General features: G+C 48.9%; 1 protein-coding gene across 1 annotated transcript; it reads left to right on the top strand.

Annotated features, from left to right (window-relative positions):
• Positions 1-1,488: 1,488 nt before the first annotated feature.
• Positions 1,489-19,096, top strand: RAB9A (RAB9A, member RAS oncogene family). Its single transcript, XM_049767105.1, has 4 exons — positions 1,489-1,656; positions 14,283-14,359; positions 14,992-15,111; positions 17,947-19,096. The coding sequence occupies exon 4, from the start codon at positions 17,978-17,980 to the stop codon at positions 18,581-18,583; it is 606 nt and encodes a 201-aa protein (XP_049623062.1). The 5' UTR covers positions 1,489-1,656; positions 14,283-14,359; positions 14,992-15,111; positions 17,947-17,977; the 3' UTR covers positions 18,584-19,096.
• Positions 19,097-19,500: the final 404 nt, after the last annotated feature.

Below are 19,500 nucleotides of genomic sequence, written 5' to 3'. Positions count from 1 at the left end.
CAAGCACAGCAATCTTAGCTTTGCAAGTCTTAAGAGTGTGACTACCCACAGTGAGCTTGAATGTGTGCAAGACCCCCAGTGAAAGGTGAGCAGAAGGGAGAGGTGTTCAAAGAGCCCAGCATATGCCTTGTATTCAGCAGAGCCATGTTCCATCATCATGGTCTCCAGAGCACCGCCAGGAGCAACCTGGACTCACAGAGCTGGTTTGGGCATTTTGATTTGCATGCAGGAAACCTGAGTTTGATCCCCGGCACCCTAAATGGTCCCCTGAGCCCTGCTAAGAATACAGAGCTAGAAGTAACCCCTGAGCATTACTGGGAGTGGCCCCCAAACAAAACGAACCAACAACCACAAACAAACCAACCTTGTGGAGGCCCACAGCAGAGTTGCAAGGAATACAAGCTGGTATATAGGCTGCTGGCAAGCTCCACTGCTAAGAATAATTTGTGAGTACCACATGCAGGCACGCTGACAACCCCAGTCATTAGACCAAGATCGACAACAATGAAGGGAAGAGGGAGTGGGAGGGAATAACCCAAAAGTTCATTTAAAAAGCAGAGCTTGATCTTTATTACCTCTCTCATTTTCTCAAGTATTCTCAAATTATCCTTTCTTCTTCCGAGACTCCCTTAAATTTAACTTTGCTAATGCTAAATGAAAAGACATTAGATTCATTACCTGAAAATGGTTTTCCAAAGAGCCAGAGATAATTTCATTAATGATTGTGGGCCCAGCAAATCTCAAAGGGCAGGTCCTTAGGAAATAAGTGTAAACTATTCCACAAAATCTATGAAAAGGTCAGCAAAGGTTCCTCTGTTCCCCAGGTTTCTGGATCACACCTAAGACCCAAGAGCTCAATTTCATTAATCAAGGGAGGAATGAAGAGCTTCCTCCAATACCATCCTTCCCACCACCGCATTGTATTTGGAGATGCCAGAGGCAGTATTTCAAAGCAGATCAAGAAAATACTGTATTTGACTTAAACAATGCCAGTTATCCCACACGATCACAACTGTTTTTCCTTTGTCTTCTACCCGTTTGTGCTTGGTATGTTCGCTTATGCATTTTCTCAATGGAATCACAACATCCTGCGATGTGTTTACGTAAACTTCTAAAGAGAAGGATTATTTCGTGCTTGCACTCTCTCCAAAATGCAGCCAGAGGAAAGAAGACTTGTATAATATAAAGAGAAAAAAAAAAGAAGTAGTAGGAAGAGCCAAGGAGAAGAAAACCCAAGATTGAACCAGGTCGAGAAAGAAGCTGGCAGAGAGGAGTGGAGGGCAGCCCCAAGACTTGGGCGCCCGCCATGCAAGCACCACCTCCCAGGGCCAGCCCCGCGGGCCCCGCCTCCCAGGCTCCGCCTCTTTACAATCCACCAATCAGTAGCCAGTCCCCCAGGCTTATCATCCCGGCTCCGCCCTATCCCGCCCCTGCGCGGTCCTGGCCCCGCCCCGGGCCCGCCCCTCCTCCTGGCCCCGCCCCGCCGCGCCGCCATGTTCTTCCGTCGCCGCTGGACGGGAGCCACTGGCCTGGGACCCGGGCCGCGCCGCCATCACTGCCTCCTGCTCGCGGCGCCCCGGACCCACTCTCTTTCCTCACCGCTCCGGGACGGGCCGGCCCGCACCTCCCGGCCGTCGTTCCCCGTGTGGCGGCACGGTGAGCGTGGCGCGGACTCCCCTCGGGACGGGGGCGGGGGTGCGCCCGGCCCGGCTCGGGGTCCGAGCGGCTTGGGCTTCGGGCAGCCCGGGCGGGAAGCGCGCGGCACGTCCCTGGGAACGGGGGGGCTGGGGGGCCGATGCCTGCGCTGGACTGACGCAGGAGGAAAGACGGGATCCGCGGGGACTCACAGCCCCGGTACCCCGGAGAGATGTGAGCGCATCCCGGGGACACCCACGCAGTCACCCACCCATCCACCCATACGCATCCCAGTCTGGCGGGGGCCCGGCGATCCCCCTTCTCCAGGCCCCCAGAAGGCCTGGGAAGGCAGAGGCCAAGAGCGATCGCCAGCCGGGCCACCTCGTCTTTGACTTTGGCTCGCGGTTCAGTGAGCACTGAGGGGAGAGCTTGGGAAGACGAAGCCCGGGGCCGCTCCGGTTTCCCTCTCCCCCCCGTCCGAAGGCCAGACCCTCGCTCGGCCCCGTATCTAAGTGGCGGAGGTCTCGCTTGCTTTCTTAAAGACTTTTGTTTTCTTTCGTAAGTGACGACACATCCCGTGACCACGAGCCTGTCGAGGGTGACTTTTCTGCTAGTTTCCACATTGTCATGTGATCGGGCTTTTAAATGTTTTTAATAGGGTTTCCGCACCTAATAAAGTCAACAGACGGGAGTCGATTTTTCTTTTTGAAAGCGTCTTTTGCTTTCCGTGTCTGGCTCCAGCCAGGGTCATGGGAGGAGCGGGAAACCCACTTTACCTGGAAGTTTCCCAAGACGGTTGAACTGATTCAAAGGCTCAAGGTGAAGGGAACCCCGAGTCAATTAAATCAGGCATTTTTAAGAAGCTGGCTCTTGATTTACTTCGAGGAGTTTCTGTCGAAGGTGTTCCTGCTGGCTGGAACTCTGGATGTTTCAAATGCCCAAATCTAAGACAGTGGGATGCGGCCGTCTGGCGTTTGGTCTAGACAGTGTAGGAAATTTCCTCTCCCACGAAAGAGCTTTGTGGTTGGGGATGTTTGGGGGTTGATCTTTTGTGAGGTTAGAGGAGACCAGCTCTGGCTTTCGGAGATGAGGGGAAATTTGTGGAGTTCTGGTTCCTCTTTGCTGCTCCTCCCTCTCCTCTTTTTTGTTTCCTTCTATCTCACTCTGCTGCTTCTTTCATCACAGCTGCCCATCTGTGGACCCTGTAAGTTTCTTTGGTTATCCCAAGTTGATTTTAGCTTCTGTAACTTCTCTACATCCTTTCTTCATTCTAAATTTGGTGCTTCTGCACCATTAGCTTTGCTTTCAGACCTAGAGGTAGATGACTTCCTCTAGTCACATGGGCAGAGAAGGGATTCAAAGCAGAATTCTGCAGTTTTGGGGATGGGAAGGGAGGTTGGCTTGGGTTTGGTTCCACAGTGGCTCAGGACTTACTCCTGAGTATGGGAGTTCAAGGCTGCCATGTTTGAGACCAGTACCCAACCAGTACTATGTCTTCAGCCCCCAAACTTTTGAGTGTGATTCTCAGACTCATATAGGGGCATTCTCAGTATCTGCAGGCCATTTGGAGCATGTACCTTTTTGGGGGGTGCTGTTGCTGTGTATTGGGGCTAAAGGGCAGAGCTCTTGCTCAACACCCTAAAATGCACAGGCCGGCCCCCATGCAACAAAAGAGTTGTCTGGCCTAAAAGATCACTGTGCTGGGCTGGGAAACCTGCTTTAATTTATTTCAAGCAGCCAGAGCTCATATTTCAGAGTTCTGCTAATTCTTCAAATGCAGAGTCCTTCTCTGGAGGAGCCCTCCTCATCCTTTAAGAAAGGAACTTTGTTTGCATGCCACACTTCCCTTATCTGTGGTGCCAGTCAGTGCCTAAAATAAAAGGCAGTAAAAGGAAAAAAAATGGAGAGCTTGAAGAGATTTTTTTCTCATGACTGAGAGACCTAGTGGTTGATATGAAAAGTGACTGAGTGACATTTTCACTTGAAGGCAAGCAAACATGGAAAATAAACTTGGGAGAGCATGGAGAGAGTGGCCATTGGGGAGGGCGCCCCGAGTCTGCATTGCTCTTTTGTCCAGGTTCTCTCAGCCGCCTGCCTGGCGCCAATTCAAAGGTGCTGGTGCCTGGTGAAAGGCCTTGAAAGGTTGGGTCAGGGTCCCTGAGGTTAGGATCCAATCACAGTCAGTTTCTGACTTGGGCCTCAGCCAGATTTATTGCCTGGGCCAGTTAGGGTCAGGGACCAGGTGCCGGGCTGGTGGTGTTTACTGGGCTTGGGCTTAAGTGAAATGGGGAAAACCCGAGGTGTTCTTGATAGCTTTCAGGATGGACCAACCACGTAGGAGTCCATTCCAGAAGCCACTATTGTTAAGAGCACAATTCTGCCTTAAATGAAGCCTTGGTAGGAGAGAGTCATGCGCGCACACTTCAGCATTAGTATCAAGAAAGATTGATTTCTTAAAAGCCTTCTGCATCATCTTTTTGGCATTTTCCAGCCTGTCTTTTCTCTGGCCAAGACGAGGCTATCCCCTATATGCTTATTTTTCTGATTTAAGGAGGTCGCCACATTTCTTTCTTTATAAAAATGGAACAAAAAAAATGGGACGGTCGTACTTAATAATTTCCAGGAGATATGACATCAGATTATTGGCTTCCCAGAGTTCTGCCCCAGGTAATTTGCTGGTTTAGCAGCCAAAGGAAATAAATAGCCTAATAGAATGTGTGTGTGTGCGGCGTTTGCCTTGCAAGCAGCCGATCCAGGACCAAAGGTGGTCGGTTCGAATCCCGGTGTCCCATAGGGTCCCCCGTGCCTGCCAGGAGCTATTTCTGAGCAGACAGCCAGGAGTAACCCCTGAGCACCGCCAGGTGTGGCCCAAAAACCAAAAAAAAAAAAAAAGAATGTGTGTGTGTGTGTGTGTGTGTGTTTTCTGTGTGAGGGAGTGAAAGAGAAGAGAGAAATGCGTCTCATATGAAAACTAGATAAGTAGTAGTTAGTCAAAATCATGGGCAAGAGAATTGGGCTTATGACTAAGGAGGTCAATACTGGACAGCCTTTATTAAGAGTTTTTTTTGTAAGGAAACTCATTACATGCCTGAGGGGGTTTGGAAAGCTGTGATGCAAGGTTGGGGTACCTTAGGCGAAAGACCTTCGGGACTCCGATGTGTAGGAGGAAGGAGGCCTGGCCATCTTGTGCTGGTTGGAGAGCCTGGGCAGGCCCTTGCTTGTCTGGGGGTGCCTGGGTGCCTGCACTAACACGGCAAAATCTGTTGCCCAAGATGAATCCTGATGGATGTGCGGTGAAATTGTGCTTTGGATTCTTCCTTGCCTTTTTGTTCCTTTTAGACTGGTGGATGGAAGCATTTTTTAACGTTTTTATGTTGAAGAGAGAGACTGAGAGAACTGTTCAAAGTCAGTGAAAGTTGGACAGTTCAACCAGCGTAGACTCTGCTAGGGTATACTGTGGGAAGTAGGTGAGTGGGCTTTTGGCAATGCACCCCTGAACCCTGCTTCTTTCATTGCTGGGCGCCTGAGCACAGAATACCGGCCTGGCCTGGCGCCTTCGCCTAGTGCGCTCTGGTTGGAGGCCGAGGGGATGATGGAGAAATGGCCAAGCATGAAGATCAGCCGAGCTGTGCCTCTTTCCAGCTTGCTTGCCAGGCCTTGGCTGTGGGGTGGGCGTTTCTCCCCAGAATGGCAGGGGCTAGAAGAGTCCAAGACAAAGCCTTTCAGGCAGTGGCCTCTACTTTCAGGACTTGGGCCAGCCAGCAAGAGGACTGTTTTAATGATTTAACAAGTTTGCAAAAGTCTGCAGTTTCACACTGGCGGCTTGCCAGACCAGACGGCGGCTGTACCTGAGCCTGAATCGTTTGGGCGCACCCGTGCATGGTCTCTGGAGTGAAAGCCGGTGTTCCTGAGTGAAATGTGAACCCCAGTGCTCAGGGAGCAAGCAGCAGCCTCCCTGGTTAGTTTGCAAACCTGCACAGTCCCACAGAGCTGAGGTCACTGGGGCTTCCTGTGTCAGGTGGGGGGGGGGGTCTCCCTGGAGCTCAGATCTGATCTGCAGGTGCCCTCCAAGCAGTGCTCCCTTGCCCGCCTCAGGAATGCCCTGGCCCTGTGGATTTCCCTCGGGCACAGCCACAGGCAGTTTGGGCACCTAAAGTGCTTGCTCAGAAAGGTGTTTCCAATTACAGTCTCTGGCCTGTGGGGATGTGCGTGGGGTTGGAGTTTCCACCCCCTCCTCCCTGTCTGCTTATGGCAATTTATCCTATGCACTGAGAACGTCCTGTAGCTGGGAGATGCTAACTTCGGGGGGGGGGGTTGGGGTGGGAGCAGACTTTCAGTATGACTGTTCTCAGATTCACGAAGCAGGGGTGGGGGCTCTCTTGGCTTTTTGCAAGGCCTGGCTGCCTCAGACCCACCATGGAAGCTGGCTATCTCTCCCCTCTCTTCCCTTTGTACCTGCTGCTGCTCTCTGTAGCTGACAGTTCATAGTCATTTGCTGGGACAAGTTTCCTGGCCCTTTGCTGTCATTTTGTGGCTATGAAGATGATGATGGATCTCAGCTGCTCCATGAATCAGAGGGGAGAAGGTTTCATACTTGTCAGATAGGCTCAAGGGTGTGACTTAAAGGTGATTTCAAGGGGCTCCTTGCCCTAGCAGAGGAGGTACTTGGTACACAGTGGCTGGGGCTCTTTTTGTTTCTTTCTTTCTTTCTTTCTTTCTTTCTTTCTTTCTTTCTTTCTTTCTTTCTTTCTTTCTTTCTTTCTTTCTTTCTTTCTTTCTTTCTTTCTTTCTTTCTTTCTTTCTTTCTTTCTTTCTTTCTTTCTTTCTTTCTTTCTTTCTTTCTTTCTCTCTCTCTCTCTCTTTCTCTCTTCCTTCCTTCTTTTGTTCTTTCTTGTTTTTTGTTTTTTGGGCCACACCCATTTGATGCTCAGGGGTTACTCCTGGCTATGCGCTCAGAAATCGCCCCTGGCTTGGGGGGAACCATATGGGATCCCGGGGATGGAACCGCGGTACGTCTTATGCTAGCGCTTGCAAGGCAGACACCTTACCTCTAGCGCCACCTTCTTGGCCCCTGTTCTTTCTTTCTTGTATGTTTCTTGTATGCCGGGGCCACACCCGGCAGTGCTCAGGGGTTACTCCTGGCTATCTGCTCAGAAACAGCTCCTGGCAGGCACAAGGACTCCGGGATTCGAACCAACCACCTTATGTCCCTGGTCGGCTGCTTGGAAGGCAAACACAGCTGTGCTATCTCTCCAGCCCCTCTTTTTTAATTTTTGCTCAGGGGCTATTTCTGGTTCCGCACTCAGGAATCACTCTTGGTGGTACTTGGGGACATTGTGGGATGATGGGGATCAGACCTGGATTGGCTGTGTGCATGGCAAGAGCCCTCCCTGCTATCCTGTGTCTCTGGTCCATAGAAACTGGTGTTTGGGGGAGCGGGAGGATTGGACTTTTTTTCTCTGTGGGTAACTGAGAAGGGGGCAGTCAGCTTGGGGTTTGCTGCTCTCAGGGTGCAAATGGACATTATAAAAGAGATTTGAGTTCTTGTGCGACCCTGAACTGTGACTTAAGATCTTGGTAAAAATGGGAACCGCCTTTGTTGAAGAGTACGTGGGGGAAGGGAAAATGTGGAACCCCAGGCCGGAGCAGCTTCCTGGATGTTGAAGTAGGAAGCCAACTTAAATGGAATCCCCATGAGATGCAGTGACAGAGTTGTTGAGGGTTAGGGTTCCGAGAATATTCCAACAGCCATTGCTTCACCAGGGCTCGTTTCCTGCCACTGGAGTCCCCAATTCCCACCCCCATTTTCTTTCTTTTTCTCTCTCTTTTTCCAGTTTATTTTATTTTTTGTTTGTTTTTGGCTCGTACCTAGCTAGTGTTGCTTAGGGCTTATTTCTTCCTGGCTCTGTGCTCAGGAATCACTCCTGGCAGGCTCAGGGGACTATATGGGATGCTGGGGATTGAACTTGGATCAACCTCATGCACTACAAGCGCCCTACTTGCTGTCCTATTGTTCCAGCCCCACTCTTTTAGACACTTTTGCCTTCACTATTGTTCCTAAAGGGGTAACATGGCTATATCTTTCAACACCCACTTGTCCAGAGGGATCATTCTCAACTCTTATTGTCATAGTGCTCTATTCTTTGCGCTCACTGACCTCTCTCCACCCTACCATTGAGTCCTCCTCCTCCCATGGACCAGTCCTGAAGTAGAGAGCATTTTCAGGGAGCTTCCCCCAATAGAAGAATTGAGATGACTATGTCCTGCCCTGCCTGCCTCCCCGCTCGCTTGAGGCATGATGCTTCAAGGCCCCCCTCTCCCCAGTGCCTCCATTTCTTCCTGCTGTCCTCATTGCTGGAGACTCTTGGGACTTTGCTGTCCTGTGTGTGGGGGCTGGTGGCTGTGTGAGTGGGAACTAACTTCCCGATTGTCTCCACAGGGACACTGGCCAACTAGATCCTGTTTGGGGCTACTCCCAGCTTGGGGTTTGGACTGGGGGGTTTCCTCTCAGGGGGCTTTTTTGACTAGAGGTGGAGCCTGGAGTGCTCTCCAGCCCTTTTCACTTTCTTCTAGCAAATGGAGTCTTCGAGGTTCTCAGAGAAGTGGTTTTCTTTGGATGTCCTTTAGAGTACCTTGAGGCACTGAGCTGCAGGCTGGGCTGCCCCCCACAGATAGACCCTGGGGGTCTCTGGAGACCTCTGCGGGTAGGTGGTAGAGTGAGCTGCAATAGTGCTCTTCGGCCAAAGGTAGAGATGGTCACTGCTGGTGGGCTTGGTCTAGGCTAGAACTTCTTTTTTTGCAGTGCTCAGGGCTTAGTTCTGGCTCTGCACTTAGGGACCAAACCTGGCAGGGCTCAGGGGATCCTAAGGGGTCCTGGGGGTTGAACCAGGTTCAGCTGTAGATAAAGCAAGTTCTTTAACTGTAGCACTATCTTTCCAGCCCCTGGAAATCTTTTTTTTTTTTTTAGTAAATCAAGTCCGCTTTGATACCTTGGTGTGGAGAAACAGGGACATAATCAGTGGAGATAGGGGCTCAGGTAACCTTTATGTGCCTGTGATGCCTTTACATACCTTCCTTTGTACTTTTTTCTGCAAGTGGCCACCAGACTTGGAGCTGGCTACAGAGTGATCTCCAGGGAAGGCTGCCTCAGCTCTACCATACTTCAGTGCCCTGGCTGCAGGCCTCCAGCACTTACCAACTCTATGCCTTTCTGTGGAATTCTCCACACCTTTATCTGCTTGCAGATATGAGACACCTAAGGATTTTTCTTTTCTTTTCTCCCCCCCCCCCCCCCCCGCCACTCCTGGCTCTGTGCTCAGGGGATCACTCTCCTGACCTGACTCTTTGTTCATGGAATCACTCCTAGATCTTTGCTCAGGGATACCCCCTGTTATCTCTGGGGACTATCCGGGATTGAACTGTGGTTTGCCTCCTGCAGGGCAAGCCCTGCAACCTTGGGACTGTTGTTCTGGACCTGGCACTCAGTTTCTTCTAATTTAAAGTGAGGGTTCAGAACCAGTGTTCCTGTTCTGTTTGGTTAGAACAGATCATGTATTGCTGTTTTAATATATTATTTCCAGTATATATGGTCATATTCATTTTTTCTACTTAATTTTTCTTCTGAAATATCCAGTGTATTTCCCAACATTCCTATCTTGTGACCTTTATTAATTTCTCCTCGTTTCACAAACCCCAACCTTAGAATTAGCCTTGCTTTGGGCCAGAGAGCACAACAAACTGAGGGTATTTGCCTTGCACACAACCAACCTGGTTGGATTCCCGGAGTCCCATATACTTCCCCAAGCACCACTAGGACTGATCTCTGTGCACAGAGGCTGGAGTGAGCCCTGCTCCAGTCAGGTGTGGGCTCAAACCAAAAAAATAGGAGAGCCATGCTCCATTATTTTTAATTTGCCAGACATTTTAGTACCCATTACAGGTAAGTGTGTGCCTGTCCCTTCTGCAGATCTCCAGAAACCAAACCAAAATATTAGCCTCGCAGGGCTGACAGTTCCCCAAACTGGCATAGTTTCTAGTCATTGCAGCACCAGTCAAGTCTCGGCTTTGAGTGACAGTAGGAATTTTTTTTTTTTTTGGTTTTTGGGCCACAGCCAGTAACTCTCAGGGGTTACTCCTGGCTATGCGCTCAGAAGTCGCTCCTGGCTTGGGGGACCATATGGGACGCCAGGGGATCGAACCACGGTCCATCCTAGGCCAGCGCTGGCAAGGCAGACACCTTACCTCTAGCGCCACCGCCCGGCCCTGACAGTAGGAAATGTTTCTGCTGCACAAACTTACCAACTACGTCTTGATCATTTCATGGGTCTGGAATCAGGTGACTGTGTTTTTACTCTTTCCAGAGCCAGCTTTGAGCACACATTTCCCTGGCCAGTACAGGCCACCTTATTTCACATAGGGTCTCCCTGCTGCTCCTTTGTCGGCCCCCAGGTAGGTCCCTCTATCTATGCCCGTGGTCCTCTATAAGCAATACAGTGCTCATGTTGCAATTTAAATACAAGCTAATTAAAACAGAACGAGAAATCCAGTTCTTGATTAAACCAATCACACCGCACGTGCTCAAAAACCCTGTGTGACTTGTAGCTACCATATTTATCAGACAGAAGAGCCCAAGAACGTGGGCCTTCTCCTTTTCTTTGTTCCTGGCCTTGCACCACTGTTAGTCTTCTGTGTCTGACAACAGAAGTGCCTTGTTTTAAGCAAAATTGTTTTTGTGTATATGTGTATATAATATTTTGTTTTGTCTTTGAACCAAACCCAGCAGTGCTCAGGGCCTCTTCCTGGGTCAGCACTTGGGGATTCCTCCTGACAGGATTCGGAGAACCCTGTTGGGTGTCAGGAATTGAACCCAGGATGGCTGTGTGCAGACAAGCACACTACCTTCTGTACTGTGTCTTGAGCCTCACTTCAGGTTCACTTCGTTAACTCATCTTTCAACAGGAATACTGGACAAACCTTTCTAGGACTAATGCCCTGCTTCTGTGCTCAGGTGCTTTGATTCCATTCATTTTCTCAGTATAGCTTCCTGTGGGAGGGAATGTTAACTGTATGATTTATTTCATTTGAAAAGTTTGTCTTCCAAGTGATCTGTTGCCATAGTAATTTTTGGGGGGGGTTATCATTTTGCTGTAGAGATTAGCACCCTTTAGACTTCAGTTCTGCTGCTTGCTCAGACACCTTCTACAAGACAGCTGGGAAAACTAGAAACAGGAACTTTGTTAGTCGAGTGAGACATTTAAATCGAGACAAGGAGCTCCAGCAAAAAGGAAAATCATTTTGGAATGATCTCTGCTTTTTGAGACTCTTTCTCCAGGTCTGACATGAAACAAAATTCAGTGAAATAAGTGGTTTGTTTGTCTTCAAGACAATCCAGGGAAAATGCAAAAGGAACATGTGATTTTTTTTTGAGAAAAAAGTTTCTAAATTTAAACTTGGGGTGCGATGAATTTCAGTTCGAGTTTTGGCAGTGAGATCCAGTCAAGGTGTCAGCGTGTGTTTCCAAGTTTGAATTTTAAGAAGAGCAGTTCAGGGCTCCCTCTCCTCTCCCTTTGACAGCTTTCTAGAGAGAAGTATGCAGGATCCCTGTTGTATTCTACAGTACTTCTTCCTGAGGAGTTTGCTCATTAGACTGGGAAGCAAGTACCATTTTTTGGGATTCATTCCAATACGCTTTAATACAGCTGGAAAACGGGGGAGAACTGGCCCAGAGAGAAACAAAGAATTGTTTAATATCATAAGTACTCAGCAAAAAATAACAACGTATCAAGACTAAGCCAGGGGGCCGGGATGGTGGCGCTAGAGGTAAGGTGTCTGCCTTGCAAGTGCTCGCGTAGGACAGACCGCGACTCGATCCCCTGGTGTCCCATATGGTCCCCCCAAGTCAGGGGCGATTTCTGAGCGCATAGCCAGGAGTAACCCCTGAGCATCAAACGGGTGTGGCCCCAAAACCAAAAAAAAAAAAAAGACTAAGCCAGGAAGTCAGTTACTTTTTTCTCAAGTTAGTATCGACCTTGTATCAGTAGTGACAATGATTTTGAGTGCCCAGGGCTGAAAGAAAGATGGGATTTCTTTGGGTGGCTCTGGAAGCTTCTTGCATAAGGCCCTTGGCACAGGGCTTCTGTGAGTTGGGTTTTCATAGCTGAGCCGAGCTCTTAAGTGTCTGTCTGGGATAGGCGGGAGATATAGGGGTGTAGTGTTGAGGGTAAGGATAGAATTGGTACAGGCCAAAGCAAGTCTGCCTTCCTCACCGATGGTCACGCACAAAATCCTGTCCAATCCAAAGAGGAAACAAATGCTGTTCACTGGTAAGAATAGGTGCTGTAAGATTCAGGAATAGTGCAACCAATTTTATCTTTCAAGTTTTATTTGACTTAGATTTTACAAATTAGGCTGGGGGCCACACCCAGCAGTGGTTGGGGGTCTAGGGCCACTTCTGATAGTGCTGGAGATTACACATAGGGCCTCACACATGCAGAGCAGGTGCCATACTACTTGATCTTCCCCAGTCCCCCAAATGTTCATCTTTGGTTCATATCCCCATTTCTATTCTTCATGAATGGCTCTGACTCCCAAATGGTCTTTTTTTGTTTTTGTCTTTGTTTTTTTGGGTCACTCCTGGCTCCATGATCAGAAATCACTCCTGGCACGCGCGGGGGACCATATGGGATGTCGGGACCAGAACCACCGTGCTTCTGCATGCAAGGCAAATGCCCTACCTCCATGCTATCTCTCCAGCCTCCATATGGTCATTTTTACAGTGTAAGGAGCAGCAAGGGGTTGGGGAAGGTCAGAGGAAAAGGTTCAAAGCATGTGATCAAGTGCACAGCAGGAAAGAGTGCTGGGAAAAATTCAGTGGGTCTGTAATGCCTCCTGGCATTTAGTTTTTAAGTGCCCGCTGAAAACAGGGTTCATTTTCATTCTTGCCAGTGACCTGCCTGGCTGACTTCCCCATCTGGGTAGCATTCACCATATGCCTTGCTATAACTCTCAGGTACTGATTGATCTTAACTGGGTAAGGGGCTTTGTTGGAAACACATGCAAGAGGGACGTGGAGATCATTTGTAGCTCTGTATAAATCTGATTTTAGAATCTTTTTGTTTGTTTTGGGGGCACACTTGGCCATACTAGGGGTTACTCTCAGTTCTTTACTGTAGGGTTGCTTCAGGAGGGGCTCAGAGGGCCATGTAGTGCCAGGGCTAGACCCAGGTCCTCCACATCTAAAACTTGTGCTCAGCTTTTTGAGGTTCCCTGTTCTGGCCTAGTTTTGACTGCCATGTAGATCGGTAAACTTGTGTATTCCTAAGTATAAGAATTGGGCAGCTCGGGGCCCGGAGAGATAGCACAGCGGTGTTTGCCTTACAAGCAGCCAATCCAGGACCAAAGGTGGTTGGTTCGAATCCCGGTGTCCCATATGGTCCCCCGTGCCTGCCAGGAGATATTTCTGAGCAGACAGCCAGGAGTAACCCCTGAGCACTGCCGGGTGTGGCCCAAAAACCAAAAAAAAAAAAAGAATTGGGCAGCTCTAAAACTCCCCATTGGCTGGGTTCTGTTTGATGCTTTGTAGAATAATCATGAAGTTAGCCACACTCATTTACAGAATTTGCCACATTCGTTGGTTGCAGATGGTCACCTCCCCCAATGACTGCTCCACCAGAAGGGGTCTGAGTGTGACATCAGCAGGCACTCGGTCTAGTGCTCATGGAGAAACTATTCTCCCACCAGTACAAAGAGCACAGGGCCTCTGAATTCTGATAGCCTTTGGTTTCTGTTTTATTTGAAACATGGTTTGAACAAAACATGTTTTGAAATGCTTATAAAATCCAGGCACACTTAAATGTGCTTTACACTCCATGTCCAGGAATTTGGGGCCACACCTGGCAGTGCTCAGACCTTACACTTGGCTCTGAATTCAGGGATCCCTCCTGGCAGGAGTTGGGGGACTCTGTATAGGATTGGGGAGTGAGCCTGTGTCCTCTGCATGCAAGGCAAGTGCCCTCCCCGCTGTATTACTGCTCTGGCCTCATGAACCAAGCCACTGAAAGCCTTCACCGTTGTAAGGGCTCATTTCACTCTACCTGCTGTTGCTACAGAACCACCCTCAGGGAAGGTCCAGGTGGCTGTAAGCCAGCTTAGAGTTGAGTATTAGTCGATAGTCACTGCTCTCTCCGCCTCCTAAGTCAGTGTCCTGGGGGTGCGAGGGGAAGGAGGCTTCTGAGCCAAGGAATGCAGTAGAGGGCTCTCCCTGCTGCTGCTGCTGCTGCTGATTCTTCACAGCAAACATCAGAATTCTGGGACCCCCCCACCCCCATTGTGCAAATTCCAGGGTGCTGTATATAGAAGGCTCCAGAAATGCCTGTGCTTTTTCAGCAAGTGGGAAGGTGTGTGCACCTGGTGCTGTAGACCACAGATGAAGGGGCGTTTGCCTGTTGCTGTAGTCCAGAGGGAAAGGGTATGTGCCCATTACTTTTGGCTGAGGGCTGCCACCTGAATCTCTGTGGAGGCTGCGGCTCCCTTGGCGGGCTGCGCATTGCATCAATCACACTTCTGCTCCATCTGGTGGGAGAGGGCGCTGGAATGGAAGCAGGGTTGTGGGCCTGCAGTTTCCTGACACCATGTCTGCTCATTTCCAGAGGCTTCCCTGGCTCCGAGAATGAACTTGGTGCTCTGCTGATTCCTACCCTGAGGTCTCAGGGGCTCCTCCCAACAGGTAAGTTCTCACTGCTTGGCCTTGCTTGCCAACCAACACCTTGATGTCCCTGAGACTGCACTCCCACCACCCAGAGCTCTGAAGCCACAAAGTCCTCCCCTGTCCCTTGTATGGCCTTTTTACTCCTACTGTTCATGGGATGTCTCTAGGACTGTCGTCTTCCACTGCTGCTGCACACATGTAGATGAGTTGGAACCCACTGGTCTCCTGTCTTGGTCCTCACTGCAGGCCTGTGTGCTACTAGACAGGTGGAAACTGGCTGATGGACACTGTTCTCAGGCATTCTGAATGTAGGCAGCTTTTCAAGACTGGGGCAAGTTTCATCACTTTGGTCTTCATATCATTTGATTGTGGAGCATGAGTCTCCGAGAAGGGTGGGTCAGTGGAGAAAACATTGGCAAGCAGCCTGTGGAAGTCCATGGAAGCTTCCACATGTGCTTTGTCTTTTAAAGGGCAAATATAGTACCTACTACAACTCGTCCCTTTTCTATTTTCATTCTGGCCTTTTCAAGTTAGAAGTGTGTGAGTGTCTTGCTGAGGTGAGTATTTGATTTTCTCTTTGCAGAGAAAGATAGTGAACTGAACGTTAAGGGAAGGATAGTGGGCTCTAGCATCTGCTTTTCTCTGTCTAGATTCTGCCAGAGGATTTCACCAAATTGCTGAATCTGTCCTTTAACCTTGGATGAGGATTATTGCCTGTGGGCACTCGTTGGGCACTGTGGAGCAGAAGGAACCTCACTTGACTTTTTAAGGTAAAATTGGAAAATATTCAGCTTCAGCTAAGAATCCTTCACAAAGGTTCTTCATCATTTTTGAGAAAGGGAAACTATAAATCCTGTAAACTGATGGTATGTTAATGTATAGATCCTATAAATTAGCTTTTGGCAGATGTCAGCAAGACATAGAGGGTTGATCAAATTATCTGGATGGCTATGCAGCCTTATGCACAACTACAGTAGAGTCAAAGAGGTCTGTGCACGTATTAACTCTTATCACAAATGCCAGTGTGCTCAAATAAGATCCCCAGGTGGCTTTAAAATGTAGACACTGCATGTAGAACATGGCTGTGTTTCCTAGCCTGTGAGTCTAGCTTGCCACAGATTTGTTCAGTCAGAAAAATGGTACAAACTAGGAAATCTCAGAATTTAAAAAAAATACTTCCTTGACAAAATTCAGGGTCACAAGCTGGGGAGATAGCATGGCTGCCTCAGATATGTGAGGCCTGGTTTGATCCCTGACACTATAAAGAGGTAATAAAGAAGTAAAGCGATGAATCCCAAGCAGAGAATTTCTAAGACTTAATTGGTAAATGTGTATACGTGATCATCTGGGTTGAGATAGTTAGTTGTAATTAAAAGGAGCCTGTAAGATTTGGGACAAGTTGTTGCACATAATTGCCAGAAGAGGGTCATAAGTCATGGCCACTTTTCCATCTCCAGGAGATAGTCAAGCAATGTGTGTTGCAGTAAAGAAGATGATTTTGTAAATTCATCATCATTCCTGTTCATATGTTGATGACCTTCCCTTCCAGAGACATCTGTAGTATTCAGCATTCATTGGCACATGTTAAAGTTAGTAAGCATATAGCTGTTGGCTCTTGATTCAAGTAGGATGAAAGTGAAAATTCAGTTCCTCACCCGAAACTACTCATGATTGGCTGTAGCAGGAGAGCCCCTGAAGAGGTTGACTGATGGAGGGATGGAGAATGAGGCCCTTTTCTTCCAGCTTGGAGCACTCATCTGCCACCCTGTCTAGCCCACGGTTCTGAGGTGAAACGGCGGATAAACAGCTCGCAGACAATCAGGCTCATGGAAATATTTGCTTTATTCGGATGGACAAAACTGAAGTCCAAAGACTCAGATTCAGTTCCAGCCAGCCAAAAGCTCCCGGCCTTCCACAGACTCCTGTTTTTATACTCCAGAATCAGGTCCCACCCAATGGTGGGATCAGATACCAACCAATGGTGAAAGCAGAATCAGGTCCTACCCTAGGGTGGGGGCAGAATGCCAGGTCACACCCTAGGGTAGGGCACAATCACCTAATCAGTTTAGGGTGAGCAACATAGTAATCCCCCAAAATATTTACATACACAACAATTGGCGGCTGCCAGAGGATATTTGACTGTTGCAGACAGTTCTCTTAATTGTATTTGACAGGTTTCTTCTGTGCACATATTTAATATACCTGATCATTTAGTCCTGAGGTGGTTGCAAACGAAAAGGCATGTTTTGGTTTCACATAACTAGGATGAAAACAGGAGGAGGCCTTTCAGAGAAAGGATTGGCCGTGGATTGCTACTTGACAAAGGAGTTCTTAACATTGTTCTCACTGCTCAGAAGTGCTGGGGATGTTTGAGATTTCCACAGTCATTAACCAGAAGTCCAAGATGGAAGCCTCTCTGCAGCAGTGGATATAGTAGGCATAGGGGTCAGCAGCCCATTAACTTGCCCTCCCCAGGGGCTACTTGTCGGCTTGCTCAGGCTTCCCCTGGAGGGTTGGTCTGACACGTGCCTTTCCTCTTGGCTTTCTTCACCCCGATGTGGAATGCCCAAGCGAGGCACAGGCTCATCGTTCTCTGTATTTTAATTATTTTAGTTTTGGGGCCACACCTGGTAAAGCTCCAGGTTTACTCCGATCTCTGCCCTCAGGAGTCACTGTTACTCGGGCCATATAGGATGCTGAGCATCAGACCCCTGTGAGGCACATGCCCTCCTGCACTGTGTCTGGCCCGCATAGTTACCCTGAAGAGGTAGAGCCACCATGGGCCAGCATAGGCTCTGCATAGGCTCCGCAAGATCACAGTTTTGAGAGAGTTGCGCTATGGTTGGCATTGCCCTCACCCACTTGAAACCACCACCCCTTCCTATTGGAGACTCTAGACGGTTTCTTTGGTGCTTGGCCGCTGCCTCTGCTTCCCTGGCTCCCTGCTCCTATGGTGACGGTTTTGGCTGTGGCTTTGGAAGCGAGCAAGGCCTGGCACAGGAGAAAAGGCCTCTGAGCATTGCCACAGTGCCAGGGGCGGTACATGGCTGTGCCGGAAGCTCACCTCCTGGAGTCCCATTGCATTTCTACTAAGCAGTGTTGGTGCCAGTTGTGTGCTGAGAAGAATAACTCAGAAGAGCAAGGTCTTTGGGGTGACACTTGACTTGAGTGCTACCAGCTCCAGCTGAGGCCCATGGAAGGAGGGGGGAAACAAACCTTCAGGAGGCCAGTGCCAGAGCGAGAGTTTGTGTGGAGCATAGAGAGTCTGGGTCCTTGCCCCTCCCTGTGCAGAAGGGATCAGGTTATGCGACTGTTCTCTCTTTTGGTTTTGGGGACATACCTGGGGGTTCTCAGGGCATACTCCTGGCTTTGCACTCAGAAGTTACTCCTGGCAGGCCCGGGGGATCATATGGGATTTAGGATAGGTTAGATCAACTTAGGCTGGCTAAATGCAAGGCAAGTGCCCTCCCCACTGTACTATCACTCTAGCCCTGGGCCATGGGTTTTCTTTCCTGTACAAAGCATGCTCATCCTGTCTCAGAAAGCCCTGCATATAGGTCTACAGGAATGTAATATGATCCTTTTCTTTAATTTGTACTTTACAGGGTTCCAAAATCTTGATCTTGAGGATTCATCATGGCAGGAAAATCCTCACTGTTTAAAGTTATTCTCCTCGGAGACGGTGGCGTTGGGAAGAGCTCGCTTATGAACAGATACGTAACTAATAAATTTGATACACAGCTCTTCCACACCATAGGGGTGGAGTTCTTAAATAAAGATTTGGAGGTGGATGGCCACTTTGTTACCTTGCAGATCTGGGACACAGCTGGGCAGGAGCGTTTCCGCAGCCTGCGGACGCCCTTCTACAGGGGTTCAGATTGCTGCCTGCTGACCTTCAGTGTTGATGACTCGCAGAGCTTCCAGAACCTGAAAAACTGGAAGAAAGAGTTCATATATTACGCAGATGTGAAAGAACCCGACAGCTTTCCTTTTGTGATTCTGGGGAACAAGGTCGACATAAGTGAACGGCAGGTGTCTGCTGAAGAAGCCCAGGCCTGGTGCAGGGACAACGGCGACTACCCTTACTTTGAAACAAGTGCCAAGGATGCCACCAATGTCACAGCAGCCTTTGAGGAAGCTGTCCGAAGAGTGCTAGCTACCGAGGATCGGTCTGATCACTTGATCCAGACAGACACAGTCAGTCTGCACCGAAAGCCCAAGCCCAGTTCCTCTTGCTGTTGATCGTCCAAGAGGTTTGCCCTATGTGTTCTAACCAACTCACACACACACAAACACACACACACACACACACACACACACACACACACGTGAGCTGGGGGAGAGAAGAGGGATCGCACTTGCAGCAACAGATCAGCTACTCATACATGAAACTAACCTGTTTTGCTGCTTTGTGAGTGGGTGGGAGAAGGGACGCATCCCCTGGCGGAGAAGTTCTGTATTCAATATTGACATCTTCCCTCCAGAAACCCTAACGGTTGGCTAATGTTTAACTTAAACACATGAAAATGACAGCTAGGTGAATGAAATGACTGAGACTCTAATGAAAACACTTGAAGATTCTAGAAGTTACTGGTTGCGTGCGTTGCTTTTTCTTGGGAAAATGGAGAACTGCTTTTTGTATGTGTATATTTTTATGTAATTAGCATTGTATTCTTGGCTTGGGGTGGGGGAGGAATTTTCCTGAAGCAATAATGTTAGATATTAGAGATTAAAGTCTAATGCATTTCCACTGTGGCTATTTGACTTGCTTCTTCATTTGTTTTGGTGTGGGGGGTTGAGTCTCAATGGGTGGTGCTCAGGGATTACTACTGGCTCTGCATTCAGGGATCATTCCTGGTGGACTCTGGTGGACTATGTGGGATGCTGGGGATTGAACCTGGATCAGCAGTGTGCAAGGCAAACACCCTCCCTGCTGTGCTATCACTCGGGCTCCTCCTCATCCATACTTTCATCATATCTAGCAGCAGAACTGATCTAACTAGTAATCACTCCTCAAGTCTGTGCCTCAAATCTCCCCATCCCTCAAATTTAGAAGCTAAGCTCATGGCCCTTGGCGGAGGTACTACAGACACATTTTTGAGGGTAAGTGAAGACTATTTATTTTTGGGACACCACCTGGTTGTACTTAGGATTTTCTC

The sequence above is a fragment of the Suncus etruscus genome, chromosome X (assembly GCF_024139225.1).
Source record: "Suncus etruscus isolate mSunEtr1 chromosome X, mSunEtr1.pri.cur, whole genome shotgun sequence".
Classification (NCBI taxonomy): Eukaryota; Metazoa; Chordata; class Mammalia; order Eulipotyphla; family Soricidae; genus Suncus; species Suncus etruscus.
This window is presented reverse-complemented; position numbering and strand designations above follow the sequence as displayed.